Below are 22,957 nucleotides of genomic sequence, written 5' to 3'. Positions count from 1 at the left end.
ACCTGTTCTATAATAAGATATTGTTTTGCTGTTTGTGGACATGGAAAGTAGGAAGGTCGCCACCAAAGCCTACCGACTTGGCGTCGAATCCGGCACTTGTGGTTCAAGCCTACAGGCTCACGTCAAAGAGAGATCGTCGACATTTGTTTTAAAACCTATTCTCTTTGCTGTTTGTGGACATGGAAAGTAGGAAGGTCGCCGCCAAAGCCTACCGACTTTGCGTCGAATCCGACACTTGTGGTTCAAGCCTACAGGCTCACGCCAAAGAGAAATCGTCGACATTTGTTTTAAAACCTATTCTATCTACCTACTTAATAAAATATTTTACGGTTTCTTATAATAATAACGTTAGTAGCAACGTACTTATTAATGTTTTTATCGGCAGATTGCAAAATCATTCGCTCCGCTTCAGTGGTCACAAAGCGAGCCGATATGTACCTACTTATTAGATAGATTCGAACCACTATTGTTGTCGCAGCACAATAACTGATCCCAATACCAATTTACGGAGCTTTGATTAGATTAGATCACATGCACCTAACATGTGACCTAATCCAATCGATTGTGCATTATGTTTTAGATTTCAAGGCAAGGTCGATATGAGGTAAATCCTAAATGTCTATTCACAACGACCACAGTAATAAAGTCGCCAGGTAGTGGTCGTGTGTGAATGGTCTCGATGCAGCTGGCTTAAAATGTAGATACTTTGTCATAGCTATACCACAGTTTTACGAGTGGTTATACTTTAGTTTTGCTACTTAAAATGTAAACCAGTAGCATTTTGCTGAAATTCGTAAGAGGCGAATTATATGCGGACCATATGACCTTGTTACCGTGAACTAACAATGAATGATACGAGCGAAAAACCTAACGCCAGAAGGTCTAAAGCTGTGGGGGTACTTACATATTTGTGGCATGTCTGAAAGGATCCATTGTGGCACTACTGAAAGCCATAAAGCAAAATAAGAAGAAGAAGAAGAAAGGATCCATACCCTTAGGTACCCACTTATTTTGTCACTAATCGTAACAATACGTGGGTACCTATACACCACTTAATAAATAATAGCTGTTATATTTATATAGGTAGTGTTACATATACACATAGTGTTGTCCCAGTTAAAAAAACACAGTGTTTTTAGGGTTCCGTACCTCAAAAGGAAAAACGGAAACCTTATAGGATCACTTTGTTGTCTGTCTGTCTGTCTGTCAAGAAACCTACAGGGTACTTCCCGTTGACGTAGAATCATGAAATTTGGCAGGTAGGTAGATCTTATAGCTGACATTTGGGGAAAAAATCTAAAAACCGTAAATTTAGAGTTATATCACACAAAAAAACAATTTGAACTTATAATTAGTATTTGCAACTTTCGAAGTGAGATAAGTATATCAAGTGGGGTATCATATGAAAGGTACCTGTACATTCTAAAACAGATTTTTATACATCATAGTTTTTGAATTATCGTGCAAAATGTCGAAAAAATACGACTGTAGTACGGAACCCTCATTGGGCGAGCCTGACTCGCACTTGGCCGGTTTTTTTTAACTGGGACAGTATGGGGAAATCCAAAACCATAGAAGATATAGAACCTGTAGGACTTTTTTTGTGAAAACAATTTTGGCATAATCAATTTTTTGGTCAAGCGTGAGTTGTCCATAAAAATCAATGAAATTGGCAATTTTTTTTAACGCCAATCGACTCCATTTCATGTTAGAATTATTTCATGGTATGGAAAGAAAAAATCGGTACAGCAGAAGTTGGTCAAATTTAAGTAAATGTTTTTCATACAATTTGAAAGTAACTGGTAGGTAACCTAATAAAAATAAATGTTCAATAAATGTTCAATATGACATCTCACCTTGCTATAACTATTATGCACGTGTTCCTAAAACAGTTTCCCTGTATCTTCTATGCTTTTGGATTTCCCCATATTGTCCCAGTTAAAAAAAAAACACTATAATAAACCTAACAAACCTAAACAAAGAACATGCTTCTTTAGCTTACGAATTAGGTACCTACCTTCCTCACAATATTTTAATTCCATTACAAATAGCCCATCTAATTATAGAGAAAATATGCATATTATCCAAGTGTGCCAAATTAGAAGAGGTCTTTCTTACCATAGACTCGAACCTGGAACTTCGTCCTCTTGCGGAACAGTCAAGACATTTCGCCATAATAATGTGATGCGGCTGCAGCAATCATTGCTACACAATTTCAATATCAATAATCGTTGTGATTGGCTGAATCTATGGTATTCTTGCTGCAACAATGTATTTCAGCCAATAATGAGACGTCGACCAATTAGAGAAAATTGCAATCATCATGTAGCTATCAAAATACGATATGACGATACTAGATTACGGGTTGCAATTACATGGTATAATAATAATATTATTGTAAGTTAAATCTTTGAAAAGAGCAACCGCCGAGTTTCTTGCTGTCTCTTCTCGATAGGAAAAATATTCCGTACCAGTAGCAGATGCATTTGACGATTTAAAAGTACCTACTTGTAAAAGTTTATTTGAATAAGTCTTTCTATTTCTATTACAAAAAAAAGATAGGTAGGGTAGCTAAAATATAAAGAAGTAGGTAGTTCTATTTGTTGAGATTTTGTGAAAATTTTATATCATTTTGTAGAAAACGTAATTTTCTGACTCTCTGTTGACAATAATCTGATTTTGACATTTGAAGAAAAATTTAAAACCAGTTATTTCCATCACTCCTTGTTTAAATATAATATTTAAAAAGCATATTTTAGTAAAATTTCAGAATTTAATGTATACCGATGATGTTTCAGATAAGGACAGTGAGAATGAGGACAAAAAAACCAAAAGAAAGCCGGAATGTGACGAAAAAATCGTTATCAACTGTTTGCTTCCGAAACAATCCTGAGAATCAAAATGCCAGGCTGGCTTTGCGCTCGACACAATCTTTTACTGGTGCTGTAGAAGAACTTCGACTTTCTAATAATTTACAACAGTTGAATCTGAACAGTGGTACTCCAGTTTCAGCCCCTAAATTGGCCGCCATGTGTCCTTGTGGACGCTTTCTACGACCAGCCGTCATAATGCCTTTCAGAACGAGGGAACGAAATACGTACGCATTACACGTTGTATCACCTGAAGTTCTCCACTATCACGGTTATGATTTTGAACCCTCTCAAATAGCCATGCTTTGGAAAAAGGACTGCAGGAAATTTCTATGGAAAGGGTCAAAGGCACTTTCCGCAGACACAAGCAAAAATCATGACGAATGTTGTTACCATACTAATATTTAGGCACTTTTATTTAAATCAAAAATTTAAAGCGATTAATTAAAAAATAGTTTATTGTTCGCCAAATAAATTTATTGCCTATTAACGACTTAATTTCTATTACAGCTGATAAGTCATACGCTTAGCCTCTAATAATAACTATTACTGAAGGGTCTGAACTGTGTCTAATGGCTGTTTTTCGACACCGGGCATTTCTGCCTCTGGTACTTCACCGCATGAGAACCTTACGTAATCTAGAACTTCAACTTTATTACTCTGTAGAACTTCATCAACTGTGTAAGAAGGGTCTAATAAATACTCCTGGAATATGAGACAGGTCTCATCATCAGAGTTCTTTGCTGGTTTGTCTTTTTCTTTGTCACCTATTTTTCTCGGCGCACATCCGACGATATGTTGGCATATCTGTTTACCGACATCTTCTACGTCATTGGGTTGTTTGTAAGCCAATAGTGCTCCATATTTGCCCGTAGAGTAATCGCTGGGTGTAGCCGGTGCTGGGTGGGTGTAGGCAGTAATTTTAACATCTTTGCTATTCGCTTTCCAGCACTCTGCTCGTCGTAGGATGGCGTTTTCGCCGACAGACCCAATAAATAGCGCCAATACTTCTGACAACTTTTTGCCTCCATCAGCTGATAGGTTTCCAAGTTGCTCACTGTCTAACTCCAACTGTAACCCAAGAAATTAATTAAATCAATCAGTTTGTTACTATCTCTCTGCATCATATTCCTCATTACTTTGGTCGTGCCCCTTTTCCATTAACGATATGGTAGGAGTTTGCCTCGGATTATAATGTGGTGGGTTCCAAGATCTTTTCACATACAACCCGTTACATGTACGTTTCACGTACAACTAAGAGGACGAGATTTCGACTTAGGTTTCTACAGTTATTATCAGATGGTAGTGGCAATAATAACCGGGACCAAAGCCTTAATGTGCTCTCCGAGGCACAGAGGACATTAAAAGGTCAAATTCGGACCTCCAAAGTAGGTCGCCCAACCAGTTACTTCCATGGGTCAGCGTTGCTTAACATTTCAATTTTAAATTTTGGCTTGAAAAGATGAGTGCTCAGTCTGTGTGCATAAATCAATTATTATCAACTTTGCTCAAGCTGTTGGTATATGCAGCTTAATAAATGAAACTGGGTAATACATATAGTACTAAATTGTCAAAGTAAAAAAAAAACCTGTGTTTTAATACAAACACACTGGCAAAATAACTTTTACTAATAAAGATTTATTCACTATTCAGTTATGATTTTTACACATCAAATGTATGGCACAAATGTGTTTGTCAAAAAGTCATGTGTAAGTTATAAATTTTTATTAGAAAGATGGAAAAAATAAAACTTACTTTTGTGATATGTCCCTTAGACTGCAAGTGAGTATGTGCAAACTTGTAACATGCCAATGTTGCATCTTCCAGAACCTTCTGGAACTTGTCATTTTTAGCCACAAAGTCGGTCTCACAGTTGAGTTCTACCAGAGCCCCATGGCTCTTGTCGTGCTTCACAGCCACAAGGCCTTGAAGAGCCTTTCGCCCGGCCAGCTTAGTGGCTTTGGCCCAGCCCATAGCTTGAGCTTGTTCATTCAACCATGCTTCCGCCTGTAACCAATACATGCATAACTAGTGGTTCGCCCCGAACTAAGACCTCGCGGTATATCTTAATTCCCGATAGTTTTATAATGAAATATGTCGTTTCTTTATAAATATTCAACATGAAGTACTTTAGCATGAAAATTATAATAAAAATTAATATAAAATATGATGACTGGATGCATAACATAGGATTTCATTTTCTATGTCACCTATTGAAACTTAAAACTGCTTAGGCCCAATATAAACCTGCAGAGTTGAGTGGAAGCAAGTGTTTTTTTTGATACTTTGGTATAGGAAAGTTGCTGTACGTCCTTTGAATTTGCTGTTTTGTTTTCATTATACAAATTTTGGTATAGGAAAGTTGCTGTACGTTCTTTGAATTTGCTGTTTTGTTTTCATTATACAAATTTCTAACATACTTACATCAGTACCCTTATTATAAATGCGAAAGTTTGTTTGTTTGTTGGTTTCAAAAGACAATAAATGATAAAGACCTGGAGTGACATAGGCTACTTTTTATCCTGGAAAATCAAAGAGTTTCCACAGGATTTTTAAAAAACCTAATTCCACGCGGATGAAGTCGCGGGCATCAGCTAGTTAATGATAAGTCAAAGTAAAAAAATGATTTTAATTTGCTATCAAAAAAGTTTAAAAAACATTTTAAAACAGGATTGAAAACATGTTAAAACTGTTTTGTAATTACAACATGCAATTCTTATGCAACACATACAAATGCCAACCCTGGTTTTAGCTCCACTGCTCTCCAAACATATAATATGTATATGTTGGACCTTGGAAGTTCGTTTGATTAAACAAAACAGTGTTTTATATTAGACAATGTTTAAATATGTTGCTGTCTCTGTTTTACAATAAGAAAAATAAAAATAAGTTTTAGAATGCACAGGTGAAGACCTTTCATATGATACCCCACTTGATACAGTTATCTTACTTCGAAAATTGAAAATACTAATTATTGGTTTATGACAACAACAGATTTAAACATTGTCTAATGTAGTAACACTACAATATCACCTTATCAGATTCATTGTTATTCATTTCAAGCGCCTTTTTGCAGTTAGCTATAGTATAGCCAGTCTTCTTTCTCAACTTAGCCAGCAGCGAGGACTCAGCAGCACGACAGCCAGGACTAATGTGAAGTCTCCTGACCAGTTGTAGTATCATCTGAAATTAGGGACCATTAAATTATAGTTACTGTTATCACATCACATTAGAATCTAAGAGCAAAGTCTCACTGGGTATTATAACATGGCTGACATGGAGCTACAAATCTCAGGCCACTATGGCAAACAAACTACCAAACCAAATTACAGTGGACCCCCGGTAATCCGGCCCCTGTCTAATCCGGCACCCCCTGTAATCCAACATGACAATCTTCGCTAATGCATGATTGAACAAGTTATAACTCCTATGCGACAATACTATTGTGCTCGATGTGTAGGGTTTTGATTCTAATTGCTTAGTTAAAATTTGCAGTTTGAAGAAGACAGCCGAGTGGTCTAGCGTGTGTTCATTGTTTTCTGTTTATGCATTGTGTATTATGTATTCGTACAGTAGTAATGTCGTCACAAGCTCAGAAGCGAAATCAGAAAACACTGACAATTAAAGAAAAATGTGATATTTTAGGACGCCTAAATCGTAATTTGTCGGATTACAAGGTACTCTTTTGTAAAAAATTCAGGACTATAGGGGGTCTTAGGCAGTACTCTATAATCCGACAAATTCGATAGTCCGACACTGCCCTGCAAAACGTTTGTCGGATTACCGGGGGTCCACTGTAAATTGTAATACTATCTGTATTAATATTTCAAGCTTGATCAACTTGCATTCCCCTCCACTAAATCTTGTGAGAGGAGGACAGCAATGATGATGATCAGATGGAATTTTAATCTTTTAGATTTTAGTCCACCATTTATACTTCTGAGCTATCAAGATTTAAGGTTTAAGCTGGTATTTGCTGTAAGATGGGATTTCTCAGACCTGGGTGCGTTTGGAACCCTAGTAGCTTTAGTTTAAGGTTTACACAATTAATTATCACAACTAACTCATCATTGACATTGCAAATTTAGCAAGTGACAATTTAGAAAGTGTACGTGTACCCAATAATACCCAATCTGAATAAATGATTTGAGTTTTGAGTGTTTGATGTCTGTATAATTAAATTATAGCCACCATAGCGTAAGATTTATTAAAATTATATCATGTTAAGGGAGCTTTTATAAAGAATCTGGTTTATGGTCCCCAACTGCCAGTACAATTAAGTACTTAATTAAAAGGATTATATTAATTCATTGGAAAATATGTGCATGTAAATTAATTATTATTAGCTTGGGACTATTGTCTGTGTAAGTACAAATTACTTACCTGTAAACAGGTAACCTCCTTATTTACAAAAGCACCCATATTCAGATAAACAGTAAGCCAAAAACTATCATATTATACCTAGTGAGAATGTGCCCTGAAGTTGTGATAATGGATAATGCTCACTCAATAAGACATAATAATGATGACTACAGCTGTGTTCCTTTTATTTTATTAGTTGCACTCAAACACCAACTTACAATGGTTACTTTAAACAATATTTTTACTGATTCATACACTAAAAAACTTAAATATCACTATAAGATCACTGTTTGAAATTAATGAAGTAGACTTTAGTATAAAGGTTAATAAAACAGCAACTTTACTCTTATGTGATTTAGTAGTGGGCCTCAATTCAGCCTGTTATGGCTAGGCTGTTATGACATCATGAGCTATAGTTGTTACGTTATATCAAGGACAAACCTTACCATAGCTAGCTAAGGCAAGTGCTGAGTAGCAGTTATATTATAACACATTGCTATTGGCTAAGCTTGTATAAATTGTATTCAAACAAATTACCGTGGAATAGGATTTGACTGCTTGCTTCATAATTTATAAACTTTATATCCTATAAAAGCATAAAGTTTGCTATATTACATACAAAAACGAATATTTTGCATATTTTGAAATAATATAGACATTTTTTTTAAATTCATGGGATAGATTAGTAAACCTACAAAAACTATTCTAAGATAAACTTTTTAGATGGAAGAGTTATCATTGGCTGGAAGCTATATTAAAAAAAGTAAGCTTGTTGCCATGGAAAAATCAATAACAGTTTTTTCATCAATCTCTGTGATCAACAAGTTACAAATTATTTATTTAATTAGTTTTTGTGATTTACTTAGTTAATTTAACTAAAATTAAGCTATTACTTCCCTAGACCTAATGTTTAATAATAATTAAAACCAGGTCCCTTGGTTAGGTTAGGTATTAATTTTATAAGGTAAGATTGGTTTCTATTGAAAGTTTATAGAGCTGAATGATATAGTAGGGTTGAATTAAGTACACTTACAATTTAACTATTTATAATTGCACAGTTATTGACAAAATATCACAAAACACAAGTAAAATTTAATTCATGTTCAATAGGAACTATAAAACTCACAATCGTGCTCACAATCACTCACAATATCAAATTGACATTTTACTCGTTTTGTCAAATTGACTTTGACAGTTGACAGTTCTTCTGTCAAAACTTTTTGTTATTGCATAGCGGAGCGAGACCAATAATTAATCTATGTACCTATTGCATCTTTCTTTTTGTGTAAACTGTAAAAATCTTCGTTTCGTCAATACTCTGTTTTGTAAAATACAAAATGAAAGTTATGGTTTAAGCGGCTAGCAATAATTTAATGATTAGGTAAAGAAAAGAAAGAAATAAAAGACGTTTATTTTACAAACTGTTCCTCACATCACATCTAATAACTTTAGAGCTGGTTATTCCATATAACTAGCTACCTAGGTACATTTATTGTTTCAGTCAGTATAATAAGAAATAGAATATGCAGCGAGGTAAGCCAACGCGTAAGAAAGGACAGTCTGGACCTTCGTCTTCCGATGTTAAGCTGCCCAAAATACCAAAAACTCAGATGCCGGAAGACTTTAAAATTAAGACTCGACCCCTGTTTTCACTTCCGATGGAAATTTTGAAACTACCCCCGCCTACAACTAAAGCGGCGAAATTACAAGCTTCTAAAGGAGGTCCTAGAAAAAGATCCAGCGGTAAATTGCAATATTTTGATAGCATTTTATGAAGCGTTAATTAATACAAGCAGGTTACGTTTTTTGTTAGTTTTTACTTTTTAGGCTTCCCTATTATAGGATTTGAAGAAGGGGTAATATCTTAGTGGTTAAGAACTCCGCCTTCTTTTCGGGAGGTTGACTTTTAGATGGCCTTTCGGCTTGTAGAGCGTCGTCTCTATCACTTATATCTATATTATGACGTTTTGTCGGTCTCAACGACAGAGACAACGCTCTACAAATCTGCTATCTCCTTCTAAAGGTCGATGTACATAACTTTCTGTCGCGTTTTCTTTTATTTTCACGCAAAAGGCCAAACACGTTAATCCCCTTTTCAACTCTAGTGATGCAGAGCTTCACAGCTATGAGAAAAGCCAGAGAAGATTTCAGAGCGAAGTTAATGAACCTGATATGTCAATCGGCTCCTGGTGAAGATGGTGATGCAATTCCGTCGGGCGATGAAAAGAATATGTTGAGATATTATTACTATTTACGATACGGCATAGACACTATACATGTTGCACCGCTGGATAATAAAATGATTTTGCGGTAAGCTGATGTAGTTGTTGTTAAGGAGATACACATAGCTGGATCGGCACATCATCATCATCATCATCAAATTTCTACTTTTTTCAAAAAAATAGATTGTTCTTTGCAGGGTCCACAATTTAATATCAATGAAACTGAAAAAGTGGAGAGAATGTCTGCTTACGGCTACGGATGAAATGCGTGAAGATTTCATGATGAGCATGAAGAAGGCTATCGTCGATTTCGTGCTCAAGGATCCTAACACGGTTAGATTTACCCTCATAAATATCCCAAATGCTAATTAGGAGGTACCTACTAGTACATAACGTAACCAATAAAATTGACGTTTGAGTGACTCCACCTTACCTGTTGTAGACGCCGTAGGTATGGATAATACAGAATAAATACGCGCCAAATTAACTAACTTGTAATGGAATAAAATAAAAATCCATACTTCCATATCCATACTAATATTATAAATGCTAAAGTGTGTCTGTCTGTCTGCTAGCCTTTCACGGCCCATCCGTTCAACCGATTTTGACGAAATTTGGTACAGAGATAGCTTGCATCCCGAGGAAGGATATAGACAACTTTTCATCCCGTAAAATCAAAGAGTTCCCACGGGATTTTAAAAACCCAAATCTACGCGGACGAAGTCGTGGGCATCATCATCATAAAATGAAATTAAAATCGTTAAAAACATTTCAGTTTAGGACGTCATGCTTCGTATTATAAATCAGTGTTCATTCGGGAAGCAATACGCTTCATAGCATGGAAGTTGGAACCCGCAACGCGATGTCTTGCATTGTGAATTCATATCGCGGTTTAGAATAGGCCTTACATTCGAACTAATTTATAAACTTTATGTGGTAGGAGGAATCCCTAGATGACGAAGATACTCCATTGAAGAGGGAGTTGGCTTTGAAAGACGATGCGTGGCGAAACCGCTACGCAGTCGCTAGGAGTTACCTGCATAAGAACCTGCATAGTGTCAACCCGTGCATAGCTCAAGTGCTACAGATTTGGTGGAAACAATATAAGTAACTTTCTTACATATTAGGTATACTTACTGTCCAATAGATCAGCGGAAACGAATATTGACTGCTCATGGCCATCCGTGATCTTTCACGGATTTTGTAGATCAATCTCCACAGCGATACTATCACCGACGATAGTAGGTCGGACTCTTTGCGATTCCCTCGCCCGTGGAGATGGCGCCTAATGGTTAAGTCTTTGGCCTCCTATTCGAGCGTAAAATTAAAATCCGTTAATTAAGAGCACCTAGGGAATTGTCAAACATAGACCTACCGCCTGGTTTATCAGTCCAAGACTAAATTTTTTGTCACTGCTATCAATCGATAAAACTTAGCACCCACTAAAAACTAGTTTTTAACATTAAAAAACTATCCTTAGTGACTTGCGGTTGATCAGCATGAAGGACATAATGACGACCAATGAGGCGTATGAGCTACAGGACTTCTGTTTCGTGTGCAAGCGCCACATCGAGGCGGCGGGGAACGTGCTGACGATGCAATGGTTGCCTACACTACAGGCGGTCTTCTTACAGGTATTTACTGTGTTGCTCTGTTAGTATCACGTAAAAAGCCTGGACAACAGTATCTAGCAGGGATGTGTCTGCGCAAGAATATGCAAGAATAAGAATAAGTAGCGCCAACGTTGCCTATCCTCGACCTTTCAAACCTCATCCAATCGATGGCAACTATTTCGATGTCATCACTCCACCTAGCCGGGGGTCTTACACCGAGACACAGTCTCTACTCGAGAACATTTATACTTCTTTAGCATTATCCTAGCATCATTATAAAGATGATGATGGTGATGATTCAAGCGGGGTACTTTTGCAAATTATGAAGAAAACGACTTTTTCAACTATGTATTTGAATCGTAATATCTCAGAAACGGTAACTCAAACAATTTTTATAGATAAAATTGCATGATCTACAATAATTTAGTGTCACATATGTTTTTGATAAAAATTACCGTTGGGCTGAAAAACGCATAAAAACCCCATATTTGTGAACTTTGACCTTCAATATCTTTTTTTGCAAATGTCGGATCGATGGGGACGTTTCACATTTCGTTTATACCTAATGATGTTCCATATATTTGTACAGATTTTCAGCTCTATGCGAATTAATGTAATCTTAGGTAAGTACGCCCATTTTTGGAGCTCTAATTCTTGATTGAAGCATAATCTGATAGCTAAAAAGAGGAAGTATTAAAAAAAATCATTTCATCAGGGCAGTAAGAAAAAGCAGATACCGGATCCGAAACAAGTCGTCAGAATGAAGAAATTTTATAACTGTTTATCCTGCATCATGACTTACAACCTTCAGACCCTGTGCCTTAAGTCGATGGAGGACTTCACGGATTACATCCTGGATGTTGGGGTATGCCGATAAAGAGATATTGTTTTAATGAGCCTAGTGAACAAAAGTCAATTGCGAGTCAGACTCGCACACGAAGGGTTCCATACCATCGTACAAGAAATAACACTTTTTTTCATGGCGGCCATTTTGAATTTTTTATTATTTGTTGTTATAGCGGAAATAGAAATATACGTTTTCTGAATATTTCGACCCTCTACCAATTACGGTTCACAAGATACAGCCTGCTGACAGACAGACGGACGGACATGCAGCGGAGGCTTAGTAATAGGGTCCCTTCGGGTACAGAACTTACAGACTTACCCAAATCCCAATATCTCTTTTTCTGTACGGAAACGCAGTTAATAGTTGTCATTAGAACTGCTGCGCGATTGCGGAAGAATGACAGCTACAATGTCACGATCGCAATCATCTGTGATTGATTAACGTTCTCTCACTATTGGCTACAATGCATTGTTGCAACAAGAATCGCACAAATTCAGCCAATCACAACAATTGAAATTGTAATAATGATTGATACAGGGTTTAGACAATCGCCCTACTGGTTTCGATTAGTTATAATAATACCTACTAGATGATGCCCGCGACTTCGTCCGCGTGGATTTAGGTTTTTGAAAATCCCGTGGGAACTCTTTAATTTTCCGGGATAAAAAGTAGCCTATGTCCTTCCACGGGATGCAAGCTATCTCTGTACCAATTTCGTTAAAATAGGTTGAACGGTTGAGCTGTGAAAAGCTAGCAGACAGACAGACAGACAGACACACTTTCGCATTTATAATAATTAGTATGGATTATGGGGCTGGCTGCCTACTGGTTTGAGATTTTAATGAAAAAGCAAAAATACTTGCAGATTCGTGTCCATAAGCCTGGGACATGAAATTAATACGAAGAAGAAGAAAAATCGAAGTTCTTGTATCTTAAATATATAAAAGGAAAAGGTGACTGACTGACTGACTGACTGAATGACTGACTAATCTATCAACGCACAGCTCAATCTACTGAACGGATCGGGCTGAAATTTGGCATGCAGATAGCTATTATGACGTAGGCATCCGATATGAAAGGGTTTTTGAAAATTGAATCCCTAAGGGGGTGAAATAGGGGTTTGAAATTTGTGTAGTCCACGCGGAATATTATAAATGATTAATAAACTCAAATTCAAACTCAAATCATTTATTCAGAATTGGTAAAATTTTACGCTTCCTGATTGTCATAAATTTTTATTTGTAAGATGATATGATGTAGTGGTGACAATTAATACGTTCTTAAAACTAAAGCTACGAGGGTTTCAAACGCGCCCAGGTCTGAGAAGAGCCCACAACAAACTCAGCCGGGTATTCTTTTTATTATCACCACTTTACAAAATTATTTACCTATAAACTTATTAGAACTATCACATAGCCGTAATTAAGCAACTCATTCCCAAGCTTGCTTATCATTCAAATAATCCTTTACATTATAATAGGATAATATTTTATTAAAGGGAAAGAACCAGGGATTCGTTGTAAACTTGGCTTTCAAAGAAGACGCCATAGGCTTCGAGCCGACGTTCAAGCAGTTCCGCGATCAGCTGTGCCTTTTGTACGACTTCATAATTGATGCATGTAGACAAGCGCCGCGATTGGAGACTTTGTTGTATCAAGATTACGTTATTACAAATAGAGCTACTCTCCGGGTATGATTATATCGTTTTACTACTAAATAATAAACTAGTGGACTACGAGCAAGCGCGTGCAAGACCTTCGTTATTTTATAAAAGTTGAAAGTTTCTCCGCGTATTGTCCCTAACACTGGGAGGAACGTTTGTTTGGATCATGGTGGCCTTGGGACTTATAAAGGTGTAAAAAATCTTACCTAAAAGTGTAAAGTGTAAATTTTTTATATTTTCTTCAGAATAAGAGTACCTAGTACCTATTAGAAATCACGTCATACATTGCCAGACACTTAGCAGGTATCGTGGCAAACCCTTGCCAGACACCCTTAAAGTTATGTTTATGTTTCTGTTGTTATATTAAATAAATAATTTAAGTATCCCCGCACATCACCGGCGCTATTCCGCACCGTGTTAGCGCGGGGGCTGTGCGGGTGTGCGGGGCGTCCCCATCCCAAGGGTCATCTCGACCTGTCGCGTATTATAGGTACTTACCTACCTACTAATTGGTTACCCAAATTAATATTATTGCAATAATTAATATTTATACACTTAATTTAAATGATTCGTGTATTTTAATTGAACATAGCCTATAATTGACAATGACATTGTGGAGAAATACAAAGCAAGTGTGGCTGATTTGATAAATGAACAGAGAATTGGACCTGAACTGCGCGTACAAGATTTCGATAGCTTCGTGTGTCTACTCAATGGCGAGGTGATTATGTGTTTACAGTTTACCCACTGTTAATTAGTATTTATTTATTAAGAAGTACTTATTGAAATTTTATTGCAAATAAGCTCCAACGGGTTGCGAAGCTGAAATAATCGGCGGGCACATAGTTCGAAAAACGGATACATGTTGAGGTCCCAACTCCCAAGGTGTTAGAACAACAACTTCGCATTCTAAAGCACAGCGTTGGAAAACCTGTCACTTGAATTGAATATAGACGTTATCAAACGAGTCGCAGGGGAGTCGGATTAAGGCGACAGCGCAAAACCATGACGAGTGGAACTCTCTACTTACAGACCTATATCAGAGTGAACTAGAGTGGGGAAACTCTCAGTTTCATACTGAATCGACGATATGTCGAACAATATTAGGCTATCGTGACGTAAAATCAAAGAAAAATAGGGCCACTTTATGGCTACCAGAAGAATATTATGACTATAATTCCCCTTTCCTCTCCAAATAAGTGTAAAGCCTGTGCTAGGAGTAGGTACGACAGGGTAGGGTTGAAACAGCCGACCTTTCGGATTTCAGGCCGCTCCTTGAACCGTTGCGCTATTGTGGCATTGTATCTACTTATTGAAATATTGATGTTTTTGTGTTTTAGTCTCTAGATGAAGTTGAAAAGTTTATAAACTCGGTACCCGAGAAAACTTTCGAAGAATACTGCAGAGAGGCCGTCAAATACGTGACCGTGGCAAAGGAGATACCTTCCAAGTTAGAGGGGACTATTGTGATAGGCATGTTCCGGATGCAGAGAGGCGATCTAATTAACACGCTGCGCGGGGCGGCCACGCGGCTCGCTAACACGTTGCTGAGGCGGATGACTGAGGATTACCAGAATATGATTAAAGCGTAAGTACCTAATATTTTTCTCAATATTTAAAGATCATAATGTGCGATGTCAAGGACAATTCATAAAAAATCTAAATTTATTAATTTCATGCTACATGTACAGCTAAGTGTCTTCTATATGCTACCTCTGTAACTCTACTACTGCACCGCCCGCTGCGCACGTTCGAAAAGTTTTTTATATTTAGATGCAAGTTAGCCTTTGACTGCAACCTCACCTGGTGGTAAGTGATGATGCAGTCTAAGATGGTAGTGGGCTAACCTGGAAGGGGTATGGCAGTTTTTATTAAACGCACCCCCCTTTTGCTTTATACCCGACATTGTATCGGAACGCTAAATCGCTTGGCGGCACGGCTTTGCCGGTAGGGTGGTAACAAGCCACGGCCGAAGCCTCTCACCAAAAAATGTAGATTTTACTGAGATGAGTTGGCAGGACACTTGCTTTCACGCAACTTGGTCGTCATTATGAACTAATTGTGCATTACGTAATACGAGTGATTTAACATCATGGCCTTATAATGACGAAATTGACGATTAGTCTGGATTAATATTATTTAGCGGTTTTAATAGCGGTGATAGACTAGTGGTAAAACTTGAGTCTCTTGGTAATGGGTTCCGGGGCTCGATGTTTGCACCTTCAACTTTTCTGAGATAATATTATGTGCGTTTAAAGCATTTAAGGAAAAAAAGGAAAAAATTGTGAAGAAAACTGCATGCCTAAGAGTTCTCCATAATGTTTTCAAAGATGTATTAAGTCTGCCAATCCGCTTGGCGAGCGTGGTGGTCTTCTCATTCTGAGAGAGTTGAGGATGAGGAGACCCGTGCACAGTTGCCGCGGGCCTGCCATGCGTTGATGTTGGATGATGATGATGAATATTTAAAAATCCATCCGTTTTAAAATCAATCTTTAAGTTTCTATAAATTGTGGCCAAAACTTATGATGCTCATCAAGTACTTAGTTAAGAGAATTTCAAACCCTTTTAAGGATTTTCGACGAATATTCATCAATCTCCAATACTTTGCTCACTCCACCGCAAGATACGGCTGCTTTAATGGACTTGATCGAATACAACAAGAAGGTGGAAGCGACACTTCTTGACGTGATGGAGGACAAGCTTCGGAACGTGTTGCGGTATATTATATTCTTGAGTGACTATACCGTGTTCACTCCTCTAGAAATGAAAGCAAACAATCAGTCATTCCACTGGTAAGTTTCTTACCACGTATAATATTTTTTAAAGATATTTTATAAGATAAGAACATAATAATAATATACAATGAACCAAAAGCTTAATTTGCTATAATCCACTGAAACAGCGGACCCCTGGAACCGTTTCAACGGATTATAGCAAATTATAAGCTGGTTCATTGCATATCATGGACTTCCGCAAAGTAACGCTTGCTTCTATACAACATAATAATAATAGCCTGGAATAGTAAACCTTTCGAATGGTGAAACAATTTTTAAACAGGTGCATTGGTTTTTGAGATTATACCTACCCTTCAAATACACACAAACTCACATTTTATGTAATACTAGCTTATGCCCGCGACTTCGTCCGCGTGGACAACACAAATTTCAAACCCCTATTTAACACCATTAGGGTTACCCACCACCAGTCCAGTAGTTTGAGCTGTGCGTTGATAGATCAGTCAGTCAGTCACCTTTTCCTTTTATATATATAGATTAGTGTATATTACAAAATTTCGCGATTCTAACTTCAAAACTCACAAACTTTCATACAAACTGCAAACCCCTATTTTAACCCTTTAGGGGTTGAATTTTAAAAAATCCATTCTTAGCGGATGCCTACGTCATAATAGCTATCTGCATGCCGAATTTCAGCGCGATCCGTCCAGTAGTTTTAGCTGTGCGTTGATAGATCGGTCAGTCAGTCAGTCACCTTTTCCTTTTATATATATAGATTACTTAGTATAGGCTAAGTAAGTATATCTTGTAGGTACCCGAAATGTGTTTCAGTGCGACTTGTATGTTGATGGTACCTATTGTGTCAGAAACCTTCACGCAAAGTTTTAACTCAATCGGATGAACGATGCGAGAAGAAAACGAACAAATAAACATTAATTTTTAATTATTGTTACGAATAGGTATGGCCGCATGCCTGCAGTAGTTGAAGAATGCAAAGCAATTTGTGAACAAAAGAAAATTGAGTACCAAGAGTTACTACAAGTAAGCTATTACCTACGTTTATGGCTAGAAATTGCATAAGTATATTTATGATGAACATACATGCAGTAACCTGAAGAAAATATTGTACATCGACCTTTAGAAAGGGATTTCGGCTTCGTAGAGCGTTGTCTCTGTCACTCATACCTATGTGACGTTTTGTCGGTCTCGACGACAGAGACAACGCTCTACGAAACCGCTATCTCTTTCCAAAGGTCGATGCACAATATTTTCTGCCGGGTACTGTAATTTGTTTTAATTTTTAACAGGTTCGAATTGCCAAATTCATCGATGACTTAGAAATTTACAATGCTCAAAGTGAAGAGCTCCAGTATTGGGGTGACATCAATGAATTGTCTAAATACGTGACTCGCGCTCGACGTTTGGATGAAAAGTAATAAATGTTCTGAATATCTTCAAAATTAAGTACTTATTAAAAAAAACTCAACGATAAATTCCTTAATTTCCTTAATTTTCTTAGATTAGCAAACGCCTTATCTACAATCGACCAGTTTAATGAAGAAGAAACCGCATTTGGATGGGAACTATCGCAATATCCGAAAAGGAAAGCAATTTATGATAAACTCGTACCGTTCAAGAAATTATTTGACGCAGGTTATGAATTCTTAGAAAAACATAACACTTGGATGACGGCAAGAGTAAGTTTTTCAATAATTGATGGGTAATTTTCATAAAAAACTCAAGTGCCATAACTAAAACCTGCAATTTTATTGTATTAAACGTGTTTATTATTTATATAGGTGGGAAGCTTCGACCCTGAAGACATAGAAGGCGATGTTAGTTATTTTTATAAGACTGTATATAAACTAGAAAAATCATTTCAAGACGTTCCCGCTACGTTCCAATTAGCTCAATCAGTCAGGTGGGTATAATCGTATTGAATAAATATCGTCTATGCATGCCTCTAACTGTTTTGGGGCCACCTAATGTCTGCTTCGGCGGATCCCTTGTCCTCCATCGTCAGCGGTGAGATGGAACTTCGTGAGGTTTTTAGTCGGTAAGGGTCAGACATAACCACCGTGCTCCCCCGTGGCAGGATATCCATAATGAAGTTTCCTAACGAAAAACAGGTAAGTATGTCGTCAAAGGCCCAATCCGAGATTACATTCATAGCAATGTCTGGTTAATCTCTTTGCCCGTAACAAATTCATTGCATAAATAAAATATAGAGACACTTATTTACTTCTAAGTTCTGCTTTGTGCATTTTTAGAATGAAAATGGAGGAGTTCAAGACACACATGCCGATCATTCAAACACTTGGTAACCCTGGCATGAAACCGAGGCACTGGGAGAAAGTTTCAGACATTGTTGGGTTTCCGATCGTTGTAGACGAAGAATTATCTCTAGCGAAAGTCATTGACTTTAATCTAGTAGATTATATTGAAAAGTTCGAGAGTATATCAGAGGCGGCCACGAAAGAAAACAACCTGGAAAAGGCTCTCGATAAGATGATAAGAGAGTGGGCTGAACTTAAATTCGAAATTTTGCCATACAAGTACGTAATATTCTAAATAATACAATGACTTAATTTTCTTAAACCAAACAATCAGCCTATTTGCGTCCACTGCTTGACGTATAGGCCTTCCTGAGAGCACGACCACTCACGACCGTGAATATTGACGTGCTCTTTCGCCTTCCTCATCCACCCACTACCCGCTATGGTCGTCAATCCAACTGGCTGTAGGATATTCCACACTGCGCTTTCTGGTATGTGCTCTCTACAGAACACTTTTGTTCCAGATATTGATTCTAACATAGACACGGCCTGCTCATTTCCATTTCAGGTTGCTAATTTGTTATTTAATTAGTTTTTCTTGAATGAATGATATATAATCACCTATTATTCATTCATTTAATACTAATAATTCATTACTGGTATCAATCAAATTACGTGTTTTGATTTCAGAGATACTGGAACTTACATTTTGTCAAGTGTAGATGAAATTCAGCTATTATTAGATGACCACATCGTCAAAACACAGACAATGAAGAATTCGCCATACATAAAACCGTTTGAAGAGATTATCATGTAACATTATACCAAATTGTACTATTTAAATTAAAATTATATTAAGATTTTAACCACAAAAAATATTTTAGTGATTGGGAAGGAAAACTAATACTGCTTCAGGAAATTTTGGATGAATGGTTGAAGGTTCAAGCAACCTGGATGTATTTGGAGCCTATCTTTTCGTCTCCTGACATTCAGCAGCAAATCCCAGAAGAGGGACGTCGATTTAGCGCAGTCGATAAGGTATGGTATATAATGCAATCGATAATATATAATGCAATCTTTTCACCCGTCGAATCAGTTTTCCAAGAAACTTTTTTGGTGTTGTTATAGTTATTTATCTTCTAAGGATCCCAACAATTGATTTTCAAATTACCGTAGAACTAGACATACGATCTAAATGAGATAGGACCGTGGTTTAAATGGCCTAAAGGCACTACTACAAGGCTGTGATAACCAATGGGATACAAATTTAATTCCTGATGTTCACCGTATAGACTGCCAGTCTCTTTCACAAGTTTAGTGATAAAATTACCGTTCTCTGTCCTTCTTCTGTGGTGACTAATTTAATTATACTCTTTCGCATAACAGATGTGGCGTGAAATAATGAAAGCTGCATATACCGAACCGCGTGTCTTAGATGTGATCACCATAGATAAGATGTTGGATCGACTGCGCAAATCCAATAATCTACTGGAGATGGTCCAGCGAGGCCTCAACGCATACCTCGAGAAGAAACGTCTTTACTTCCCACGCTTCTTCTTCCTGTCCAACGACGAGCTCCTTGAAATCCTTTCTGAAACTAAAGATCCGATGCGGTACGTATACATCTACGTTACGTTAAAAGAAAACATTTAGGGTACCAAATAAAATGTGAAATTGTCTCCCAAATAATGCGAATAATGTGAATTGGCAATGCTTACCAAAACCGTGAGGACTCCGATTCTGCTATTTGTGAATTGATATTGAATGTGGATACCTACCTTACTGAACTTTGGGCTCCTCGATCCTGATGCTGCAGGTTCAAAATGTCATATACGCAAAGATAATAATTTTCAAACTTTTTATGTCATTTAATTTGTATATAATATAGTGTACAACCTCACCTCAAGAAGTGCTTCGAGGGCATCGCAAAGCTCAACTTCACGGAGGACTTGGTGGTGACGCACATGAAGTCCTCGGAGGGAGAAGTCGTACAACTTACGATGACCATTAATACTGCCGCTGCGAGGGGACAGGTATTATCGGTTTATAATATAGAGAATGACTGAAGTGTAAGAGGAGTCTAATTCACTATCACTATTCAAGAGAAGTTCAGTAGATTACAGTGAACGCAAAAACTTTGATCTCTAGACCTCTGACGGTGGATTCAATGTTGAATTTTATTTTAGCGTTCTTTAATTCATCACGAGAGCGGGAGCTCAAATGACAAAACCGATTTTGTTGATTTAAACTTTAAAGTCGCTATCATAAAAATAAAGTAGTTGCTAAAATCCGTGATATAGTCCCCTCCTTATACTAAGCTTGCCAGGTTAATAGCAGAGAGTTTAATATTGTCTTTTTGTTGCTGAAATAGGTAGAAAAATGGTTGTTAGAACTAGAGAAAGCAATGAAAGCGTCGGTCCACCACGTCGTGGCACTTTCATACGACAACTACCTGGAGTGCCCTCGCGAACGATGGGTCCTGATCTGGCCAGGACAAGCTGTAAGTAGCTTTTAACACATTCACTGCGGTGGTACTAGAACAAGACTTACTGCCATTGCTGTACGAGTCATATACTACCCGTAGTAGTAATACCAGCCATGCGTTACGACTTCTTATTTCCCGTATCAGGTCCTGACTTCCAAGGTCTTTGAGTTTTACCATAGCTCCTATTGCGCTGTTCTAGGTCTGCGTGTGTTATCGATGAAACTAAGTGTTTACGAGCTTGTGTTCTCAAACTACTTATTAACTAACCTAAGGGTGTAAAATAGGGGATAAAAAATTGTGTAGTCAACGCGTACGAAGTCGCGAGCATAATTTACCCCCTTAGAGGTTGAATTTTCAAAAATCCTTTCTTAGCGGATGCCAACGTCATAATAGTACTAGTATAATATTATCTTTATGCCAAATTTAAGCTCGATCCGTCCAGTGGTTTGAGCTGTGCGTTGATAGATCAGTCAGTTAGTCAGTCAGCTTTTCCTTTTACATAATGTACAGATGAAAGTAAAATCAGTGATGTTTTCCTATAGGTGCAATGCATAGCAATGACGTTTTGGACATCTGAAGTGACAGACGCGATTCATATAAGTGTCAAAGCCATGAGAGATTACTGGGATAAATGCAACTACCAAATATCTAAAATCGTAGACCTTGTACGTGGAGTTCTTAGTTTACAGAACCGCATCACTCTCGGTAATTAATTCAGTACAATATTCTTTATTCAATTTTTTTTGCTTAATTTTAGTAAGTGCGTAAGCTTAAGTAGTTGCTAACTTTAGTTTTAGTAGGTTTTGGAAAACTCCTACATGGGTGAATTCATAAGGTATTACAGAAGTCTATGTTAATTGGTTAAGAGAGCCATTAGACTATAATAATATGTTCTGCATCACTCATCAGCTAATCCTTTAATATATCCAGTTACAGCAGTGATTGCAAAACTGACATCCAAATCTATCATCTGAGGGGGGTCCCGTAGACGATAGATTTGGAAACTTTAAATTTTGGAAATTTGGATGGTAAAAAATATTTTCCAGCAGAAATCACTCTATTTTTATGTTAAAAAATTGAATAATATTTGTCGTTTATACATTGTGACGTGATTATTCGATTTCCGTGCAGCGTGACGTTAATAATTAATTATGTTCAAAATAAATAATAATATATTACATAGGGTAGGTAGGTATCAATAAATACAAAAATCACTTCATTTTATTATTACAGTCCAAGACCCTATTTAAATGAGTAATTTCCGTGTACTGAACATAGATTGAACAACACTGAGCGTCCGTTGCAGGTGCATTAGTAGTGCTGGATGTGCATGCTAGAGATGTGCTCATGGAACTGATCGACTTCAACGTGCAACTTGACAATGACTTTAACTGGTTGTCGCAGATTAGATACTATTGGGAGGCAAGTGAAGCACTTGAAAATATTTAAATTATTAAAATACTAGCTGAAGCCTGTAATTGTGGAAATAGGTTTTTAAAAATCCCGTGGGAACTCTTTGATTTTCCGGGATAAAAAATGGCCTTTGTCACCCTCCAGGTCTATATCTATACCCATGCAAAAAATCACGCCAATCCGTTGTACCGTTGCGACGTAATTGAAGGACAAACCAACAAACAAACACACTTTCGCATTTATAATAAGGGTACTGATTATTATACATATACATTAAAACGACAATAATTATAGATACTTAATGTTAACTTTGCATTTAAAAATACATCTCACAATCAAATCGTCACATTAAAAATTGGAACAAGACTAGATCGAATCATCTACTTCTTTGAACACACGCCGGGTATGTTCTTTGAACACACGCCGGATCCACTCGCGTAGGTAGAATATATGAATTGAGTTGGTAAAAAA

At 37.2% G+C, this 22,957-nt stretch overlaps 2 protein-coding genes across 5 annotated transcripts in view; one reads left to right on the top strand and one right to left on the bottom strand.

The window, feature by feature from the left end:
• Nucleotides 1-3,310: 3,310 nt before the first annotated feature.
• Nucleotides 3,311-8,381, bottom strand: mEFTs (elongation factor Ts, mitochondrial). 4 transcript variants are annotated; one of them, XM_034970786.2, is made up of 5 exons: nt 8,266-8,372; nt 7,770-7,818; nt 5,904-6,053; nt 4,626-4,877; nt 3,311-3,941 (listed from the first exon to the last, which is right to left on the bottom strand). In XM_034970786.2, the coding sequence occupies exons 2-5, from the start codon at nt 7,797-7,799 to the stop codon at nt 3,417-3,419; spliced, it is 957 nt and encodes a 318-aa protein (XP_034826677.1). In that variant the 5' UTR covers nt 7,800-7,818; nt 8,266-8,372; the 3' UTR covers nt 3,311-3,416. The 4 variants fall into 4 exon arrangements, with proteins under 4 accessions (XP_034826677.1, XP_069354770.1, XP_069354774.1 ...); XM_069498669.1 differs by lacking the exon at nt 7,770-7,818 and adding an exon at nt 7,377-7,518 and having other exon boundaries at nt 8,266-8,336; XM_069498673.1 differs by lacking the exon at nt 7,770-7,818 and adding an exon at nt 7,377-7,496 and having other exon boundaries at nt 8,266-8,326.
• Nucleotides 8,382-8,741: 360 nt separating this feature from the next.
• Nucleotides 8,742-22,957, top strand: part of Dhc36C (Dynein heavy chain at 36C) — a 64,905-nt gene continuing 50,689 nt past the window's right edge. Inside the window, exons 1-22 of the mRNA XM_069498734.1 lie at nt 8,742-8,975; nt 9,338-9,542; nt 9,652-9,787; nt 10,395-10,561; nt 10,935-11,088; nt 11,783-11,932; nt 13,413-13,604; nt 14,170-14,298; nt 14,918-15,165; nt 16,148-16,369; nt 17,272-17,353; nt 17,620-17,744; nt 17,832-18,009; nt 18,112-18,233; nt 18,583-18,867; nt 19,279-19,401; nt 19,473-19,626; nt 19,975-20,201; nt 20,477-20,621; nt 20,960-21,088; nt 21,616-21,778; nt 22,380-22,495. Coding sequence (XP_069354835.1) covers nt 8,756-8,975; nt 9,338-9,542; nt 9,652-9,787; nt 10,395-10,561; nt 10,935-11,088; nt 11,783-11,932; nt 13,413-13,604; nt 14,170-14,298; nt 14,918-15,165; nt 16,148-16,369; nt 17,272-17,353; nt 17,620-17,744; nt 17,832-18,009; nt 18,112-18,233; nt 18,583-18,867; nt 19,279-19,401; nt 19,473-19,626; nt 19,975-20,201; nt 20,477-20,621; nt 20,960-21,088; nt 21,616-21,778; nt 22,380-22,495 — 3,672 coding nt within the window. The 5' untranslated portion in view covers nt 8,742-8,755. The remainder of the gene's footprint in view (nt 8,976-9,337; nt 9,543-9,651; nt 9,788-10,394; nt 10,562-10,934; nt 11,089-11,782; nt 11,933-13,412; nt 13,605-14,169; nt 14,299-14,917; nt 15,166-16,147; nt 16,370-17,271; nt 17,354-17,619; nt 17,745-17,831; nt 18,010-18,111; nt 18,234-18,582; nt 18,868-19,278; nt 19,402-19,472; nt 19,627-19,974; nt 20,202-20,476; nt 20,622-20,959; nt 21,089-21,615; nt 21,779-22,379; nt 22,496-22,957) is intronic.

Source organism: Maniola hyperantus, chromosome 1 (assembly GCF_902806685.2).
Source record: "Maniola hyperantus chromosome 1, iAphHyp1.2, whole genome shotgun sequence".
Classification (NCBI taxonomy): Eukaryota; Metazoa; Arthropoda; class Insecta; order Lepidoptera; family Nymphalidae; genus Maniola; species Maniola hyperantus.
Note: the sequence above shows the minus strand (reverse complement) of the source record. Positions and strands in the feature narration are given on the sequence as shown.

Bases quoted from the DNA above. Each gene is read 5' to 3' on its own strand.
- mEFTs (XM_034970786.2), bottom strand. From the start codon at position 7,799: ATGAAGCAAGCAGTCAAATCCTATTCCACG. The intron at 6,054-7,769 runs GTAATTTGTTTG...CCCTAATTTCAG, and splicing joins CAGTCAAATCCTATTCCACG to ATGATACTACAACTGGTCAG. The intron at 4,878-5,903 runs GTGATATTGTAG...TATTGGTTACAG, and splicing joins ATAACAATGAATCTGATAAG to GCGGAAGCATGGTTGAATGA.